This window comes from Pelmatolapia mariae, linkage group LG5 (genome assembly GCF_036321145.2).
Source record: "Pelmatolapia mariae isolate MD_Pm_ZW linkage group LG5, Pm_UMD_F_2, whole genome shotgun sequence".
NCBI classification, from domain to species: Eukaryota; Metazoa; Chordata; class Actinopteri; order Cichliformes; family Cichlidae; genus Pelmatolapia; species Pelmatolapia mariae.
In genome coordinates, this window is record NC_086231.1 from 19217501 (window position 1) to 19237868 (window position 20368).

The following is a 20368-nucleotide window of genomic DNA, read 5'->3' on the forward strand; positions in this document are numbered from 1 at the left end:
GTATAGGGCATGTCATTGTCGGTGTATTTAAGCAGTGTAAATTATAGTACCTGAGAGCAAATGACTTCGTGGCTGTCATGTTCAAAAATCTCCAAGCCATGAACTGGCATGTGTAGACTCAGTAAAATACACCAGAAGGACCATCCAAGAGCCAACATTCTTCTTTAGGTATCTGCAGCAGTCCTACAGCATTCTTCTATGCATATTTCTCTGAGGGCAACATTCAAACCTTGTTAAGCGAGTAATTTGGCTGCTTCCTGATCATCAGCTGGGTTAGAGATTGGAAGTTATACATGCAGAAACTCTGTTTGTACAAGGAAGGGAATGAGGCACTGAGATAAACTATAAACCCACATATATGAATGTGTTTCACATTTGTTTATGGCCTAGTCAAAAAGAGATAAAATTAAGTTATTTTGCTTAACAGAATAACTTAATCAATACAAATTAGATCTAGCAACTTAACTGGCATTGACTATCTTTGTGTTGTTAACAAATCCATTACAGTATTCGCTGGTAACTCAATAGTCCTTCCTTAAAACACATTCAAACACTAAACAAGAACACTGTAGTATGACATTAGATAAGACAGGAGTATAATGACATAAAACTACAGCAAAATTAGTAATCTAATAGATAAATAGTCTTACTTTCTTTAAAACCTCGTGTTGTAATCCACTCCAAAGTGTGCATTTCCACTGGGTATTCAGCTCCACACCTTACCAAAGTAACCCACAAGTGCTTGAGTCATGTGAAAATTGCACCGCACCGCACGTCATTGTACTGAATCAGGACAAGTCCCTCCCTCTCTCTCCCTGCCTCTCTCTCTTTCTGTTCCTGTCTGCAACAGAGTCTCAGCAATGCGCATAATCCTAAAACTTCCTGCTCCGAATTCTTGATTACAGTGTAACCAACACAAACCACAAAGTTCAAAGTCCACAAGGAGGTTTTTTCTGTTGTTTTTTTAAAATCAGAACAAGGTTCAACCTTTAAAAGACTAAAGTATTCTTAAACAGTACACAGAGTGGTACTTTAACAGTTAACAGTTCCTATTTGGGGTTTTTTGTTTAGTTTTTTTGGACGGCACTTGATAATGTGTTCTCTGTGCCTTTGTCAAAAATTCCTTGTGCTGCTGTTTCTGGTAAACTGTGCCTAGATAAACAAGTTTAACACCTACTTGCATGTCTTTCATCCACACTAATGCAGCCCGTTGAGTGAGAATTATTCAAGGAGGAACACAATGGCACACGCCTTGCACAGCAGCTCAACTGGTTCCACCACATAATGCTTAACTAAACTCAAAACCGTGTCTGTCTCTTGAGAAGAAAAAAAAAACAGAATAAAAAAAAAGAGAAAACGTATATCAGTGTTTTTGCTTTGTTACTGTGAGACAATGGCACTGAAGTTTTCAAGCCTTTCTGCATTTACCATTTCATTTTTTGTCTGATTTGTTTTTCAATGCACTGCAATAGTCAGAAATTTCCAGTTTAAGATAACATCTTCTCTTTGTTTAAGAACCAGTTAATAAAGAATGAGTGAACAGTGAGGCATATCACTACCCGTGTAACCGAACTCTGCTTCTCCCTGTCCATGCAAGTTTGAACACTTTAAAACTTGTGCTGTGTTTATGTTTTTCATTTTCTGCTATTACCATTAAAAAAACAGATAGCCTTGTTAATCTCATTTCTTTTCACTTAAACATGGAGTTAGCTTTCATTCATAATGCTTCAAAATTATTGCATTTAAACAGGTTGCCAATGTGAAAATTAATTCAAAGTATTTGTTACTTTAGCGCAGTGTAAGAAGTGTTCACATTACTTTCACTTTTGGTTTGTATCAAGACAGGTGCATGCAGAGCTACAAATGGGTTTTGTTGCATTCTTTACATTGAAAGAACTAAGATGCTTGGTAGAAAGCAGTAAGACAGTCTAAGAAGTATATCAATAATACCTGTTTTACTGTCAACTCTGTACAAAAGAGTAATTTTGGAAGGTAAAGTGGCACCACAACGTGCTTATTTTCTACTGAATAATTACCATTATTGCAAATCTTGATATATATATATATTTTTCAAGTCATTGAATATGAGTTTATACGAGTCATTCATATAAACCTTTTTTTCTGTTAATGTTGGTAACAGGTGGAAAAGTATGAAGGAGCATTAGTAATATATTAGTAATATATATTATTGATCATTTTGAGAATACAGTTGGAATTTCTTCAGCAGTTTTCAGTCTGACTAGATGCGACTTTCTACGCTATCTTTTTAATGTCCTTAAAGTCTTCTCCACACTCTGTTTATGTGCTAAGAAATAACCTCCTTCTTACTAAAACTGATTCTGAAGTACGATCTCATTAACCCAACTACACAAGACATTTTGCAGAGGGTAAAGCAGCCGTGACAGTTTGCTTGATACAACAACTGTAACATTCTGATTTTTTTTTCTCAAAATAGAATTACAACTTTAATCTTGAAACTTCAACCTTATTCTCAAAATGATAAATAATATTTTTCTTCTTAATGTGGTCTAATACTCCATTATAGGAAAGACATTTTCCTCATTTTAGTTTGAGTGATTTAACTTATTTCACAGTTAATATAAATCTTTCTTTTACAGCTTAGCTTATAACAAAGAAAACTCTAGTCTAGTTGTTGGAGTAAAAAACCTTAGCAAACAGAACCAATCAGTGCAAAGATTGAAAAGACTGAACAGACTGCTTAAACTTTTCTTTAGGAGTTAGATATGTCACTGTATTTCTTGGTCAGTCTTGGACACATCACCCAGGTTGGACAGGTGTGGATAAGTGACCAACAAACTAAATAAGGCCACACATCCTAAGGAGGAGAGGCCAGGGCAGTCCCCCCTATAGAAACAGGAAGGCTCCAGTCAACATAACATAACAACACAAATAAAATAGCCTCTACACATTGAACAGAATATTTATGCTCACAGTATTCAAGTTAAAGTTGACAGATTATATGAGTTAGGCTGTATGTTATATAACATATATGTCATGGTTCTTTATTGTGAACCAAATTCTAACTTTTTGTTACGCTTTGGTTCCACTCCACTGATTAACATAGCTGCCTTTTCGGAAAAGTTGTGGCAGAGGTGTATGCCGGGAATTTTTTTTTATTTCATTTTTTATCTGAACTTGCTCTCAGTCATTTGTGCAAAATGTCCTTTAACCTGAACCTGTTGGCATCAACTATGGAAGAGCTAAGATAAGGCATATTAGAATATGTTGAAATTAAGAAGATTAAAGACTACTCCTTCCCATTTAGTACTTTAGTTTTCTTTATATGCAGTTGCAGTTTTATTTTAAACTGTAAATCTGAGCATTATATATACATATAATGTTTTGGGAAACTATAAACAATGACCAAAAGGTAATAATAACAGTAAAAATTATAACAATTTCTTTAGTAGTTGCAGTATTAGAAGTACTCATCATTTAAACCTGTGTTTAATTTTCCTAAGACTTCTAAACTGGTCCATTGTTTGAGTCAGGTGCCTCCTTATGCAGGAATAGGTCAGTGTTAAGTGGCTATACAAAATATAACAAAAAAAGCATTTCTTTGCAAATAGTCAAGTAATACTGGACATAAATGAGTGAAAAGGGAGCCAATGTCCAAAGGAAAACTTTGAGAGACCTTCAAAAAAAACCCAGTGAACTGTTGCTATTAAAGTCTAGCTCTTTCCTTGAAAAGAAAATACAAAGAAATAAGGGTGGCTCAAGACTTTTGCACAGTAGCATAGCCATGGCATTTGACCTACTTCCTCCCAGTGGCTCACGGGAGGCGTGTTTCGAATTTCTTGTACATCAACCTCCACAGCAGGAGGGGCTTACAGCTGTTGTACAGAAGAGCTCGCAAACAAGGTTAGGGAATAGTTTGGATTCTTTATTCATTTGCTTGATATCCATTACATAAACTATTCTGAGGAAATCGTGAAATTATGCAATAAAAATAACAGCATTATATTTGTCAGAGATCCTTGAATCAAGTCAGCCTCATTACAAGTCATTTGCAGTTTGAGGCAAAAGACAAGACAGAAGAAATGCTTTAAAAAATTTTCTCTCTCAATGTTGGGGTACTTAACCAGGATTCAGAAATATTTGAAATTGTTATTGATAAGCAAACCTTCTACAATCCAACTCTCTTCCAGATCAGCCAGCAAAGCTGATTAACATTTAGCTATAACAATATAATTACTGTAATTTAAACTTATAAAATTTACATTTTTCAATGAATTTAAAAAATAAAGGTGTAGAAGTATGCCTATTATTGTCAACTCTTTGCATTTGTGTCATTTTGGAGGCTATGTTAATGCCAGATAGTGGTAATCATAAATCCTGATTTATTTATATGTTATTTTTAATTGGTAATGCTGTCTGACACTAGATCCAGCACAATCACAGTTATATTTCTACATGTTGGAAACAGATGGAAAGAAAGTTTCCACAATATATGTTTTTGCCTTGTTTTCCTTTTAAATGAAAGATTTTTCAAATAAATCAACATATTTGCCAGTTAAAGCTGTGTAATGACAAATTGGGACAGTGGTCTCTGCAGGGCAGAGTCAGCAGACATGAGCCAACAGTTCATTGTGACAGGAGAAGCAAAGCTGTAGTCAACAACCATCTCTCTACAAAAGAAAGAATAAAGAGATCATATAACTTTGTAGTAATGGCTGAATTCTAAAGCAAAACAAAAACAAAAACATAAGTACAAAAAATGAAATAAAATGTACCCAGTAACGTCTGCCTCCTGGTTTTTAATCTTTAGTTTTCTAACAGGAGCTTGCTGTACCTCCTCATAAACTGCAGCCTCTACAGCTGGAAAGAGAGAGTGAAGCAACATTGAAAACCAATGCAGCAAGGACACACACACACACACACACACACACACACAGCTTTTCACTCACCTAAAAGTCCTTCAGCATTGTTGTCTGAGGGACGCTGTCTTAAAACTGGCCAAAAGAATTTTTGGCCATTCTTCTCATGAACTATGATGACCATTCGCATGTCTCCAGTGGCAACATCTATTTCGTTGTTGCGCACAATCACTGTCACACTGGAAAAACATGCTAGTTAGCATCTTTTGTAAAAATGAATTTATAACAGTGAATTCATGACAAACTCTACTTCATGTCTGCCCCTGCCATTTTCATTCTGTACTTCAGTACATGGCTTGAACAAATAATTATTTATCCATCCATGCATTTTCGTCCACTTATCCATGATAGGAGCTGGAGCCTATCCCTGAGAGTTGGGGTACACCCAGGATAGGTCCTCAGTCTGACACAGTGCTGGCTTGGTTTCTAATAAGTAAACTTAAGTCTGTAAATAAATATAAGTGTATGGCTTGCAGTCTACCTCCGCATAAAAAGTGAAGATCTGTATGCACTTGTCTGCCTGTATTCTTGTGCATTTGGGTTTTACTCAAATGCACTCATGTGAGAAACAATCATGTTCTTGCTTTCCTTCTCTGAGCCAGCTAATCTCTGTTCTGTGTGTTTTAAATCTCACAGCCTCTTATCATTTTGCCTTTCGGACTCCTTCATGTGACCCATCTCTTCCAATTGCGTTACCTCAGCCACCATTCGCATGTACCCTCCTAACATTGTCAGGACTCTGATCTGTTACACTATGTCTAATCACCAAATAGCTTATAATTCATACTCTTTACTTATAAATCTTACCAGTGCTTTCAAATGATCTCCCCTTACTGAAATCACATCCCATCTGCTCAATAATAATAATCAATATAAAATAAAAAACAAACTGTTTAGGGGGTTGAGCCTCAGAGATGTCAGCTAACTTGGACAGGTACTGAGAGAGACAGTCTTCTCATGTAAATCTTGGTAACACAGGTGAATAAGATCACACATCTGTGCTTATTGCTGAGAGCATGAGTCTAGACCATGATAATACAACATCACCTTCCAGCTGTAATATGATCCTGACTAGTGTAATATGTCACTGTCTGTCCATCTCGTACAGTGACCCAGTTGGTGTCGATCTCAACATGTTGGCTGTCATTGACGTGTATGAAAATTCTGCTGAAGCCTCCATTTGTAACTGAATCAAGCTCACCATTTACAGACAGTTCTAGAAGAAAAGAGAAATGCTGATCTTATACCACCAAACTGGAGTTTTCATATGAAAATAACAATGGGAAAGAAAAATAACAGTTTTTATTACACTGAAAAGAAAAAAAAATATTAGGATGGAAAAAGCTAACACTACTGACCCCTGCTGGGATGGTGAAGAAGTTTAAGGCGGACAGGTCCACTAACGTCAAAGCATAGTGGAACAATCTGATTCTCAGCTTTTAGCAAAAACCTGTGGAGTACAGGAACTAGAGATACAGAGGTACACAGTGTCAGAACGTTTTTAGTGAAATTAAATATTCACCACAGCTTTTTTCGCCCAAATTTGCTTTATAACCCCTGAGCCTGGAATCCAAAAAATACACATTTGTTCATACTTACTATGCAGAGCCTGATTTATATAACATTTTATTCTTACAATTTTGTTTGCTTTTCTTTTTTGTTTTATGGTTTATGAGGAGATTTAAAAAAAGCCCATGTTTAGAGTTTCCTTCCAGAAAAAAGTATGTAATTTGCTGCATATCTGAGTACATCATGCATTGTTTGGAACTTACAATACAAAAAAAGCAAACAAACAAAAGAAATCAAAACAAAACAATTATTATTAAATTTTTTTATCAACCTGAATGACATCAAGGCAATACAATACCATCAGTGGCTTCCAGAGTAGTAGTATCACGTGAAAGATGAACAACAGTAGGTTGGACATCAGGGAGAACAACTGTAAATACATTTAAACAACACGCATTACATACACCAATATTTTAAATGCTTATGTTGTATTTTTTTTTTTTTTTATAGCTTTCTGACACGTACTTTCTTTTTTTTCTTTTATTTTTTTTTTTTGTTCCCCCCTGTCCCGTTTGGATCTTTAGCCATCAGAATTGTTGTCTTAAGGCCAAGAGAGATGCCAAGCGGATTTACTTTACCAAGTGGATCATCATGGCCTTGCCATATTGGTCCATTTGATTGACCTTTATTATAATTATGTATTTATTTTATTTTCAGTTGTTACAGTCGGGACAGACATGACTGGGGGATAGGACAGGGAGAAAGAATGAAAGAAAGAGGGGGAGAAAGAAAAATAGAGGGGAGAAGAGATGGTGAGAAAGGGGAGAAGAAAGAAAGAGAAAACAAACAAAACACCTGGATCACCTGTATGGAGAAAAAAACCAGAAGAGAAAACAAACAAACAAAAAACAGCAACATAATAAATACAGCACCATCACAATAAACTAGCTAGCAGTAGATAACAGTAGATACTAAATATTAAATGTTATTGTGCAGCACGCAAGATAGACAGCGCACAATGTGCTTTGAGGTAGCAGCCAAGAAAGGTGTAGTTTGTGTAGTTTGTTTGCTTATGTTGTATATTGATTTAATAAACACACCCTGAAACTAACCCATGCTTTAAATAAATAAATAAATAAATAATGATGGGAAGTTCAGCTCTTTTCAGAGAGCTCGCTCTTGTGGCACGGCTCCCAAAAGGGTCTTAATTTATTATTATCTATAGCCTCATATTTTAGCCCTACTTGGCAAATATGGATGCTTTGTGTGTTTATAAACTTAAATTTTGCATTCATTGTTTTTATGAGAAGCCTTATAATTGCCTAATTTTGTTGTTCTGTTACAAAAGCAGGCATTCTTACTTTTGTTTAATATTTTAATGAAAATTTTCATTTTAATTTGACACAAAAACAAAACACCGCAAAAAAAATTCACATAACAGAAACAGAACCAAACTCAGTAGCCGAACAGTATTTCATCAGTGCAGGTTGACATTAAGAAAAAACAAATGCCTCAGCTTGGATGGACTGATGCAGTTTCTCCTCTTAGTTAGTATCTGCTTCTTCCTTAAAGTGCAGCCAGATGCTGCTTTATTTATGTGTGTCAATCATATTTATGTGTTTTCGCACTCTGCTCCTCGACGCTGTCTACCATCTCACTCACTGACTGAGGGGTAGGGACGTGCGGAACGATCCCGAAAATTCGATACTTTTACGTTTGAATTTTTATGTTTTACACTCTGTAATATAATATCTTAAAAATGAAAGTTTAGGCAAGAAAGTCAGTAATTTTCAGTTAAAATGTTAATGAAAAGCTCTACGGCTGTGAATCCTTCATCAGAATAGATGTTAGGAAACCCAGTAAACTACGCATTACAACCTTAAGCAGTAATTACAATAATATTAAAGCAGCTTCAGTATGTGTGACATCATACCTTGTACGCCACGAGTACGTGTGTTTGAGATTCCTGAAACAACAAAAACACAAATTGATAACATGAAATTAAGAAACATGTTTATTTCGATTTATATATAATACTTAACTAGCCGAATTGCCCAAAATAATAAACAAGATCCCTTTTTCTTGTTCCCACATAGCAAGGAGGTCTGGCCCGGATCTGGTATCAAGCCGGCACTGCTGGCTGACTTCTGGCATGATAAGACGTATGTCATCCAGACACGGGACAGGCCTGCCAGAGATGGCACTGTCTATGTGATGGCATGCCATATCTGGCTCGATTGTAGTTTGGGTTCTGTGGCCCAAGCTCATAGAAAACAGGTCTTCCCTGGATCTGGCATCAAGCTGGCACTTCTGACTGACCGGTGTCATGGTAGGGTGTTTGTCAGATGTGGGCCAGGTCTGGCAATGATGGCACTATTTATGTTCCTATTTTCCTATTTTAGTTAGAAGACCCAAATGCCATGTTGCAGCCAACGTTTCAAATGCAGGTTTGACAGGTTTGTGAGGAAGCACTCAGTTTAGAGAAAGTGTGTGATAGGGTGAATGTGGCCTGTTGTATAGAGCATTTTGAGTAATCCGGGAAACTAGAAAAGTGCTATATAAGAGTCAGTCCATTCACTGTCTGAACAGAGTTTTGTCATATTACTTTTGCACTGTTTTGCATGTTCCAGGACATGTTGTTATTACATGGCTTGATTAAGGTACACATTCAGCTGACATCTGGGGCCAGACCTGAAACTGTTCTGGGTGTGTCTACAACTGGCCCATGGCTGCACACAACTTACACATGGCCCACATACTGCAAAGAATGACGGCCCTTTGGTGGCCCAGATCAGGTTTGCCAGAGGTTGTCCACACATGGGCCAGCACAGGACCACCAGTGTGTCTGCAACTGGCCTTGTGCTAGCCCATGTCTGGGCCACATCTGGCAAACCTGATCTGGGCCACCAAAGGGTCGTCATCCTTTGCGGTATGTGGGCCATGTGTAAGCACATTGTGTGGGCCAGATCCGGGCCATACCAATTTTGCTATGTGGTTTGATTCAAACATGTTTTTTTGGTAAAAATGTGTTAATTCAATTCATTGCAATCCAATTTTATGTATATAGTGCTAAATTACAACAACAGTTGCTTCACAGCACTGTATATTGTTAGATTATTCACACAGGTTTTGTCTTACTTTTATTATTCTTTTATTTTTTTAATTTTATTTTTTAATCATTAGAACAACTGAATTAGAGGTTTCTTGAACTTTGAACTTATAGAGACTAGAGTTTTAGAAATCTGTCAAAAGCTAGTTTAAAAAATGACTGAATTAACTGAACTTCTCAGAGAAGTCATAAATTAATGAACCATAAAATTCAAGAACTAAACTTATTTTTCTGTTCAGGAATGTGAGTCAATTATGTTACCTTGGCATTAAAAAAAGAATGTGGTTTACTATATTTTCTGCTTTTTCATAAAACAGTAAATCTGAAAATTCACAGATAACAATAATGATATTTTAACATTAAAAATATGTTTTTGATTAAAAAGCTTGCAGATACTGGTGTGTTATTCATTCCAAAAACAAAAAAAATGTTTTGGTAGTTACAATACTGTTAATTTAGAGCAGCAGTTACATAAACCTTGCATTGGGTGATGGTCTAATAAATTTGTTTAGCACTGTACCTGATGCACTGTATCCCATCGCTCCTCCATAGCCTCCAGGGAATTGTTTGTGCATCAAATCTGTGACTAGAAACAAACAGTAACATTTAGGAATTAAATATCTGTTATTTTCTTTAAAAATTGTTTTAGGGTATTGTACAGTTGCCAATCTATGTCTGTGTAGGTTCTCAGTCATCCAGATCATGATAATCTAAGGAGACTGGAAGGAAAAGTTACTGGACTTCTTTAAGTTTCTTGAAGACATTTCATCTGAGTAGCGTCTTCAGTTCTAAAATCAAATGGTGGAGAGTCCCAGATAGTTAAACCCTATCGAGGTCGCTTAAGAGGACTATGTATCATGTGACTCATCACACGAGCCAAAGTGTGAAAAAGGCATGGGTCATTATCACTAGAGGTTTGGGGTGAAACCATTGTGGCATCTAACCTCACCTGACGCAAGATGTGAGTGAGGGCTGAGTTGCCTGGGAAGGGATCTTAAAACTGGATTGTCGTAAGCAACCCCTTCTGTTCAAAGATGGTTTTTCACAGTGACCATAAATGGCCTCTTTCACTCCTCTTTCAGATTATCTATTGTCTTCTCCTTCCAAAATGGGAACACTGGTATCCTCGACAGAGTGACCTTTGACCTTTAGATCCAGATGTACAGCCAAGTCTTTTCCTGTCGAGGTGGCTCTTCTGTGTTGTGCCATGCATTTCTAGAGTGGGTGTTGGGATTTTCCAATGTTGAGGTCAGAGTACACCTTGCTGTACTGCACAGCATGCACTATTTTGCTTAGCTTGTGTTTGGAAGTTTTGTCCTTGGGATGAACTAGTTTTTGTCTGAGGGTGTGGCTGGGATGTCATTCGTAGAGAAAATTCTCATTTGGTTTAAGAACTGAAGAATTTTCTCAGATGAGAGGTGAAACATCTTTAAGAAACTTAAAAAAGTCCAGTTACTTTCTTTCCAAGCTCCTTAGACCAGCATGACCTGGATGACTGAGAGCCTACCCCATCAGGCTTTTGTAGCAGTAAAAAGTTACGATAGTCTCTGATATTATTACAGCCACATTTTCCCATTAATAAATTGAAAAGAAAAATATTCTGAAAGGTCTTCACTTCATAACTATACATAGAGGTTATTGATATTGTTATTGTTGATGGATGAACAAAACAACAAAATAATTAGAAACAAATTATGAATTTAACGAATTATATATTTTTATTATGAAATCAAGAAGCAACTGATAACATTTAGATAATAATTTTAAATCATTTTTATTTAACCCTTTCATGCATGACAGCCATTCACACTCACATTCACACCTTTAGACAGTTAAGAATAATTGACCCAACCCAGCCAATTGCATGTCTTTGGACTGTGGGAGGAAGCCCGAGTACCTGGAGAGAACCCACACAAACACTGGGGGAACATGCAAACTCCACGGGACCTTCTTGCAGTGAGGGAACAGTGCTGTCTAGCAATAATTATATATATCCAAATTTTAAACCATAAAAATTTTAGAAAAATCAGATGTGGTTGAGCAGATTTATATTTATATAGCATGTATATAGAACTTGGTGACAATATTTGTACACCACTCTATATTAGAGATGTTTTCTCAAAGTACCTAGTTTATTAGTTAGTAATACATTTATTTATAGTGTATTTACAATGAATTATTGAGTACAAATTTACACAGCAATTACATCATAATAGAGCAACTGCAGTGTATGCAACAACATACCTCGATGGACTGAATGATGATAGGCTGAAACAACAAATACATGAACAAATTGATTAATTGAAATTAAGAAACATGTTAATTTATATTTACATAGGGCCCGAAGTAATTCTGACTGACATAAAGTTAAAAACGAGGTCTCTTTTTCTTGTAGATTTAATCATGGTTTTTGGTACACACATTAGAAAAGATAATATAATATGAAAATATGAACTCGTTATCTTGGACCCTGGGATTTCTGTTTCAACACATTCTGCTTCCAGAACATAACATACCGACGCTATGTGACAAATCGTCGGTATGTTACGCTTTCGGAAACATGAGAACCGCTTGGAATGAATCTACACGTGTACATTTATTTTACTTTCTCATCATGAATTGCTTTGGAAAACACTATCTAACATGATTATGGTTGTGATTAAGGTTAGGGATAAGGTTATGGTTAGAGTTACGGCTGGAATACATGGCTGGAATGTGTGTTACCGCTGAGAGTGTCATTCTATTGGTATTCCAGCCACAATCCGGCGCGTATCATAGGGACATGGAAGATTACCTTTCGTGTTGTTGGGTCTGTTCCCACAAACCCCGCTAGTTCTAGAGACTTATTCATCATGAAAGAAAACAAGACAGTCGATCGATCGATTACTTGCGCAAGGGAGGCCTCGTCTGTGTCCACCACGAAAATGACCCCGACGATGGCCTCCTCCTGCTGCCTTTTATTGAGAGACAGTTCACACAAAAAGTAACGCCCACATAGTTTCTAAGACAAGGCATTGTGTGTGAACTTCTGTATGTAAGTAAGAGTGTTTGTGTGTGTGTGTGTGTGTGTGTGTGTGTGTGTGTGTGTGTGTGTGTGTGTGTGTGTGTGTGTGTGACCTCCTGCTGGGCAGGAAGCTTACATCAAAAAGACCTTCACAAGGATGTTGCCTGTAATAAAAGACTACAGCCCCCCACCCAGAACCTCGAGAATCTGGGGAGGGGGACAGTGAAATTCCTTTTGTAGAGATGGTAAGCATAAAAATGACAAACATTTAACAATTCACTCTAACAGTGTTCCTATGGGACGCTTCAGGACGTGACAAAGCGTCGGTACATTACGCGTTTGGAATGAGAACGGTCTGTTTTGCGCTTTGTATTCAATTTTGGATGCTTGTGTTAATCTAATTTCTGTTCATGGTTATAGTTTTGTTCATATTTTATTCCTTGAATTTCAGTTTATTCCTGTCTCCCCTGTGTTTCTCATTAAATCTCTGTTTCTGTTAGCCATTTTTGTGTTCCTATTTTGTTTTGATAGTCTTTTGTCTTTTGTGCTTTATATTCAGTTTTACTAGCCTTATCGTAACCCTTATTAAGGTCAGCGTTGTTAGCCTGTGTTTCCATTCTACCCTGATTGTTCTCAGTGTCTTTGTATTTATAAACCCTCAGTTTGTCTGCCAGTTTGTTCCCAGATCCTTTCTTGTGTTTTACCCATTATTCCTAGTGCTCTAGACTGGATAACCATAGAGCTTTATATAGAGCTTACTTACAACAGTCTATGTTAGTCATGTGTTGTGGGGCGTGGTCTGCGGTGCCGTGCGGACGCACCTGCACAGCATCCACAATCACGCCCGCTAGTGATGGTAAATTTGATTCTTTTTACTGAATCGAGTTTTAATGAGTCACTCACCAAAGTGAATCGGGTTTTTTGAGTCATTTGATTCACTGAGTCAGTTGACCAGAGAGTGCAAAAAATGTACATTTTCACTCAAACTTAATTTCTTTTCTCTTTTCATGTAAATCCTACTGCTAAGATGAATGATTCTAAAAGAAAACAACAATTTTATAAAGCAAAAAAGAGCAAAAAAATTTCTAAAGGGAACATTATTTTATTAGTATTTTCCTTAAATGTGTCAAGTATATATTTTCTCATCTAAATGTCCACTGAGCCGTGAGCCAGGGGGCGGTAATGCGCCTTAACATTGGTTGCCAACCAAGAAGAAGAAGCTGTGAGCCCGGAGGGAGGGGGTGAGTGAGTGAGTGATTCGTTCGCTCTATGATTCAGCACAGGAGGGAGGGGGTTAGCGAGTCCTGAGTGACTCGCTGGCTCTACGATTCAGCACAGGAGGGAGGGGGTGAGCGAGTCCTGAGTGACTCGCTGGCTCTATGATTCAGCACAGGAAGGAGGGGGTTAGCGAGTCCTGAGTGACTCGCTGGCTCTATGATTCAGCACAGGAGGGAGGGGGTTAGCGAGTCCTGAGTGACTCGCTGGCTCTACGATTCAGCACAGGAGGGAGGGGGTTAGCGAGTCCTGAGTGACTCGCTGGCTCTACGATTCAGCACAGGAGGGAGGGGGTGAGCGAGTCCTGAGTGACTCGCTGGCTCTACGATTCAGCACAGGAGGGAGGGGGTGAGCGAGTCCTGAGTGACTCGCTGGCTCTATGATTCAGCACAGGAAGGAGGGGGTTAGCGAGTCCTGAGTGACTCGCTGGCTCTATGATTCAGCACAGGAGGGAGGGGGTTAGCGAGTCCTGAGTGACTCGCTGGCTCTACGATTCAGCACAGGAGGGAGGGGGTTAGCGAGTCCTGAGTGACTCGCTGGCTCTACGATTCAGCACAGGAGGGAGGGGGTTAGCGAGTCCTGAGTGACTCGCTGGCTCTACGATTCAGCACAGGAAAGGAGGGGGTGAGTAGCTCAAATGTGCTGTTAGCATGTTAGCAGAGCGATGCTACTGTGAACCGAGGAGCTATTGTCTTGATATGAGCTTCTACTCGGTTTTTTCTTCCAGTTCAGAGCAGAAATGTTTTTGTTAAGATACTGGATGTTGTGTTTTTCTCCACAATTTTAATTATAAGCTAGATATATTGCTGCTAACAGCAACAGGGATGAGTCAGTGAGTCAGTTGGGCTTGTGAATCATGATTCATGAGTCAGTAAAGTGATTCTCGAGTATTGAACGATTCGTTCATGATTCGCGCATCACTAACGCCCGCTGTGTTAAAACACGGTGAATCGGGGTTTGGGGGTGAGTTGTAAGCTGTGTGGAATGTGGTGTGATGTGCAATAAAGATGGCTCTGAACGACAATCTCTGTACCCGCTGTGTCTCAATCACACCATATCATGTTTTCTAACAGTACCTAGTTTATTAGTTAGTATAGGTTTACTTATAAAGTGTATTTATAGTTATTAAGTTAGTACAACCTTAAGCAGTAATTACATCATATTAAAGCAGCTGCAGTATGTGTGACATCATACCTTGTATGTGTAACCCATGTGAAATACAGGGCTGCAAAATCCCTTTTTGTTATCTAAGGCTATAGCCTGTTATTGTCACAAGGGGGTGCTGTGATGCAGTCTTGTGTTTTGACGACCTTGCGTCTAGTGCGCAGGAAGCATTACCTGTCTCTTCCTGTGAGATCTTCCCTCTGATGGCGGTCAAGTAGGTGTCGGAGCGCATGGAAAAAGTATCTTGGTATGCAATGCTGCAACCCGGTTAATGAGACCAGATTGTTTTACGTATAAATGCTAATAAGGTACTCTTTTATTAGGCCCCGAACTCTGACCACAAAGGGAATAACGTCTGTCAAGTTATTTGTGTTGGAAAATCCCGGTGAGTCACGTGCTTTTGTTAGCTACCTGTTAAGTTAGATAATGTATTTCACTAGCCGATTCAGCTCAGAAACCTTTGAACAAAAACCAATCGGGAGCTATGAGAATCTGGCGTGTTGTTTTACTTCTCCTGTTGTTCTTTACAGTGTGTTATAAGTGTTGAATGCTTTGAGCTAAACGATGCCAATGCTAGATGCGATGCTAGCTGCTAATAGCTGTTAGCCACCCCACCCCACCGAAGCCATATTCCGATCGGGGAGGCATTCAAGTAGAAGCACCAGCTCTGTTTATATTAGAATGGTTATGTCTTAATAGATATGAGCATATTTCAAGTTTAATAGTATTTGCACTGAATTAAGTTACATTTGCTTGTAAGCCTTAAGGATGGATGTCACTTTCATTGCTATGACTGTTTACATTACTGTTTAAGCTGCTGATGTTCTTTATTGTGATATAATTTTGATAAAATAGTTGATACTGGTACAAACAAGTTACTATAACTCTTGTAACTTGGTAAAGCTAAAGGGAATGCCATTTGTGATTAATACATTTGGAAAAGAAGTTAATGAGCTCATGTTAAGAACACAAAATGGGAAAAGAAATTGATTGTTCTGCACTGTTTGTGTAGATTGTTTTTTTTGAACTACCAGAAAGGATTCTGGAGAACCACTGACGGCGAGAACAGCCCAAATGAGATCCTGGATGATCGTGAAATGGTGTGGCCAGCCATGTGATCGGATTGTGGGATTTGCCTGAGAAACTGATTCAAGCAACCCTGGATTTCAGATAAGCCCTATGCACTACTTTTCCTACCCGGATAATAGGGTCTGCACACTGACAATTCCCCTACAGTACACCTGTTTGGGTTTCAACGACTTTAAAGGACAATTCAGACTGGACAATTCAAACTTCACAACGGGAACACTTTAATCTGTTTCATTCATTCAAAAGAGCTCTGATACGGTTCAGTATAAGTCTTCCATTTAAATGTCTTTATTTTGTTTTATTTTGTTTTGTTTTACATTTATTCACCTTTAAAATGCACTATTAGTGTGCAATTTGGTTTATTGTGTTGTATATGTTTATAAATGGTACTTAGGCAATAAAGGTCCCAGTTATTCACTTCCAAGCCAACTCCTTTTGTGAGTCTCCGAAACCAAACCTCCTTCTGAACCTAGTAAGATGTCTAGGGTCTCTATTTGAAGTGAAAGTGTACTGGTCCTGAGTAGAGGCGCTACATATGCCAAGAATATCTGATCTTAAGAAACCTCCTGAAACAACAAAAACACAAATTGATAAGAAAAATTTCTATTTATATATAATACTTAACTAGCCGAATGGCCCAAAGTAATAAACAAGGTCCCTTTTTCTTGTTGATTCAGACATGTTTTTTTTATAAAAATGTGTTAATTCAATTCATTGCAATGCAATTTTATGTACATAGGATCTGATTCAAGATGGCGCCGCGGATGGCAGCCTCGGTACTGCGCTCTCTCGCACTTTTCTTGTTTCTGTTTATTTTCTGCGCTTTTGGTCACTCAGACCACATCACTTTCTCCAGAGATGAACTGCTAAACATCAGGCAGTCGTCTCACTATAGTTCTTATCCATTTTTCACAAACCCGGAAAGTTTTTTTGTAGATTTTAGTTGGAGGCGCAGCAGCTCTCTATGGCTCCTGGAGGAGACGTAGACGGGGGACCCGCACTGGTGCGCTGGTGAAACTACGTCGGCGAGGATTCCGCACGGCACTCCCCTCCATTCACCTCGCGAATCTCCGCTCTCTTCCAAACAAAGTCGACGAATTACTGCTCTTAAACCGGACTAACAAGGACTTTGCACGCTCTGCTGCCCTCTGCTTCACTGAAACCTGGCTCAGTGAGCGAGTCCCAGACGCTGTCTTAAATCTGCCGGGCTTCCAACTTCACCAGGCGGACCGCGAAACGGAGCTCTCAGGGAAAACAAAGGGTGGTGGAGTCTGCTCCTACATTAATGAAGGTTGGTGTACTGATGTCACAGTGTTACAGAAACACTGCAGCCCACACTTGGAAAGTTTTTTCATCAATTGTAAACCGTTTTATTCACCGCGGGAGTTTTCTTCCTTCATGCTGGTCGGAGTTTACATCCCTCCTCAGGCCAACGCGAACAACGCACTGTGCGAGCTGGCTGACCAGATCACCACCCTGGAAAGGAAATTCACGGATTCCTTTACAATTATCCTTGGGGATTTTAACAGAGGAAACCTCTACCACGAACTCCCTAAATACAGACAGCATATAGACTGCCCCACCAGGGACAACATCATACTGGATCACTGTTACACCACTCTAAAAGATGCCTATCGCTCTGTGCCCCGGGGCAGCTTTGGGACATTCTGATCACTGCATGGTTCATCTTATTCCAGTTTATAGGCAAAAACTCAAACGTGCCAAGCCTGTAGTCAAAACTGTGAAGAAGTGGACTAACGCAGCAAAGCAGGAACTGCAGGACTGTTTTGACTGCACTGATTGGACTGTTTTTGAAGCTGCATCTGATAACCTGGATGAGCTCACGGACACTGTGACATCATACATCAGTTTTTGTGAAGACGTGTGTGTGCCAACAAAGACCTTTTGCACATACAACAACAATAAACCATGGTTCACTCCTAAACTCCAACATCTTCGTAAGGCCAAGGAGGACGCCTACAGAAGTGGTGACAGGGCCCTGTACAAGCAAGCCAGGAACACACTGACCAAGGAGATCAAAGCAGCTAAAAGGATCTACTCCCAGAAGCTGGAAGAACGGCTCTCAGCCAACGACCCTGCGTCAGTGTGGAGGGGCCTGCAGGAAATCACCAGCTACAGACGCCCCCCACCCACTGTTGAAGCAAACAAAGACCTGGCCAACGAGTTAAACGCTTTCTACTGCAGGTTTGAGACGGACAGACTCCCACGCCTCACCCTCCCCTCCCCAGAGACACTGCTTCAGACACTGAACCCCAACACACCTTCCACCTCTCCCCCCTTCACCCTCACCCTCCCCATTCCAGTCTCAACGACCACCACCACCCTCCCCATTTCAGACTCAACGACCACCATCACCCTCTCCAATCCAGACTCAACGACCTCGATTTCAGAAACAGAAGCCCAGGAAAGCCCCCGGACCAGACGGTGTCTCACCCTCCTGCCTCAAGACCTGTGCTGAACAGCTGGCTCCCATCTTTACTCGCATCTTCAACAGATCCCTGGAGCTGTGTGAAGTTCCATCCTGCTTCAAATGCTCCACCATCATCCCTGTTCCCAAGAAACCCACCATCACAGGACTGAATGACTACAGACCTGTCGCCTTGACGTCTGTGGTCATGAAATCATTCGAACGGCTGGTGTTAGCCCATCTGAAGGACATTACAGGCCACCAGCTGGACCCTCTGCAGTTTGCCTACCAGGCAAACAGGTCGGTGGATGATGCAGTGAATATGGGGCTGCATTACATCCTGCAACACCTCGACCGCCCGGGAACTTATGCCAGGATCCTGTTTGTGGACTTTAGTTCGGCTTTTAACATCATCGTGCCTAAACTTCTCTCTTCCAAACTCTCCCAGCTCAGCGTGTCTCCAGCTACCTGTCAGTGGATCACCAGCTTCCTGACAGACAGAAAGCAACAAGTGAGGCTGGGGGAGATCACCTCTGAAACTCGGTCCCTCAGTATTGGTGCCCCTCAAGGATGTGTCCTCTCACCACTACTGTTCTCCCTCTACACTAATGACTGCACCTCCAAGAACTCGGCTGTTAAACTCCTAAAGTTTGCAGATGACACCACTGTCATTGGCCTCATTCAGGATGGTGATGAGTCTGCATACCGGCAGGAAGTTGAGCGGCTGGTACTCTGGTGCAGTCAGGACAATCTGGAGCTGAACATGCTTAAGACTGTAGAGATGACAGTGGACTTCAGGAGACATCCCTAAACTCTGCCCCCCCCCTTACCATATCAGACAGCCCTGTGTCGACTGTGAAGATCTTCAAGTTCCTGGGTACCACCATCTCCCAGGACCTGAAGTGGGAGACCAACATCAACTCCATCCTCAAAAAGATCCAGCAGAGGATGTACTTCCTGAGACAACTGGGGAAGTACAGTCTTCCACAGGAGCTGCTGATCCAGTTCTACATTGCAGTCATTGAGTCTGTCCTGTGCTCCTCCATCACAGTCTGGTATGGTGCAGCCACTAAACAGGACAGGAGCAGACTGCAGCGGACTGTACGGGCAGCAGAAAGGATCATCGGCGCCCCCCTGCCCTCCATCCAGGATCTGTACCTCTCAAGAACCAGGAAACGGGCAGGGAAAATCATCACAGACCCCTCACACCCTGGACACAGACTTTTTGATCTGCTGCCCTCTGGCAGACGGTACAGAAGCCTGCAGACCAGGACCACCCGACACAGGAACAGTTTCTTTCCCCTCGCCATCTCCCTTCTAAACAGTTGACCTGTCACACTGCTCCCACTGCCAGACTGCAACTGCACCTTATGTACATTCTGTAGTATTCATTCCACCTCATTTTATTTCTGTATTTTTATGTATATAAGTTTAGATTAGTTATTTATAGTTGGTTTACACAGCTTTGTGTATGTATGTGTATGCATGTGTAATGTATATATAGACGTGTGTGTGTGTGTGTGTGTGTGTGTGTGTGTGTGTGTGTGTGTGTGTGATTTACATTGCTGTGCTTGAGAGCCACCATCTACCGGAACCAAATTCCTTGTATTTGTCTGCACATATACTTGGCCAATAAACACGATTCTGATTCTGATTCTGATTCTAAATTACGACAACAGTTGCTTCACTGCACTTTATATTGTTAGATAAAGACTGCAATAATATAAAGAAAACAGAGAAAACCCCAACAATCATATGGCCCCCTATGAGCAAGCACTTTGGCGACAGTGGGACACAAGAACTCCCTTTTAACAGGAAGAAACCTCTAGCAGAATCGGGCTCAGGGAAGGCGGCCATTTGTCATGACTGGGCAAGGTTAGGGGAGGAAGACA

General features: G+C 40.0%; 2 protein-coding genes across 3 annotated transcripts in view; both read right to left on the reverse strand.

Moving 5' to 3' along the window:
- LOC134627699 (uncharacterized) overlaps nucleotides 1-742 on the reverse strand; it is a 10362-nt gene extending 9620 nt beyond the window's left edge. For both annotated transcript variants that reach the window (XR_010093930.1, XM_063474032.1), the window contains exons 1-2: nucleotides 651-742; nucleotides 51-210 (exon numbers count right to left, since the gene is read on the reverse strand). Coding sequence is in view for 1 of the 2 variants with exons in the window: in XM_063474032.1 (XP_063330102.1) it covers nucleotides 51-158 (108 nt within the window). In the remaining variant the exon portion in view is untranslated. The remainder of the gene's footprint in view (nucleotides 1-50; nucleotides 211-650) is intronic.
- Nucleotides 743-4534: 3792 nt separating this feature from the next.
- LOC134628026 (inter-alpha-trypsin inhibitor heavy chain H3-like) overlaps nucleotides 4535-20368 on the reverse strand; it is a 29350-nt gene continuing 13516 nt past the window's right edge. Inside the window, exons 15-22 of the mRNA XM_063474611.1 lie at nucleotides 11761-11784; nucleotides 10037-10102; nucleotides 6766-6837; nucleotides 6257-6364; nucleotides 5946-6114; nucleotides 4929-5077; nucleotides 4755-4839; nucleotides 4535-4649 (exon numbers count right to left, since the gene is read on the reverse strand). Coding sequence (XP_063330681.1) covers nucleotides 4535-4649; nucleotides 4755-4839; nucleotides 4929-5077; nucleotides 5946-6114; nucleotides 6257-6364; nucleotides 6766-6837; nucleotides 10037-10102; nucleotides 11761-11784 — 788 coding nt within the window. The remainder of the gene's footprint in view (nucleotides 4650-4754; nucleotides 4840-4928; nucleotides 5078-5945; nucleotides 6115-6256; nucleotides 6365-6765; nucleotides 6838-10036; nucleotides 10103-11760; nucleotides 11785-20368) is intronic.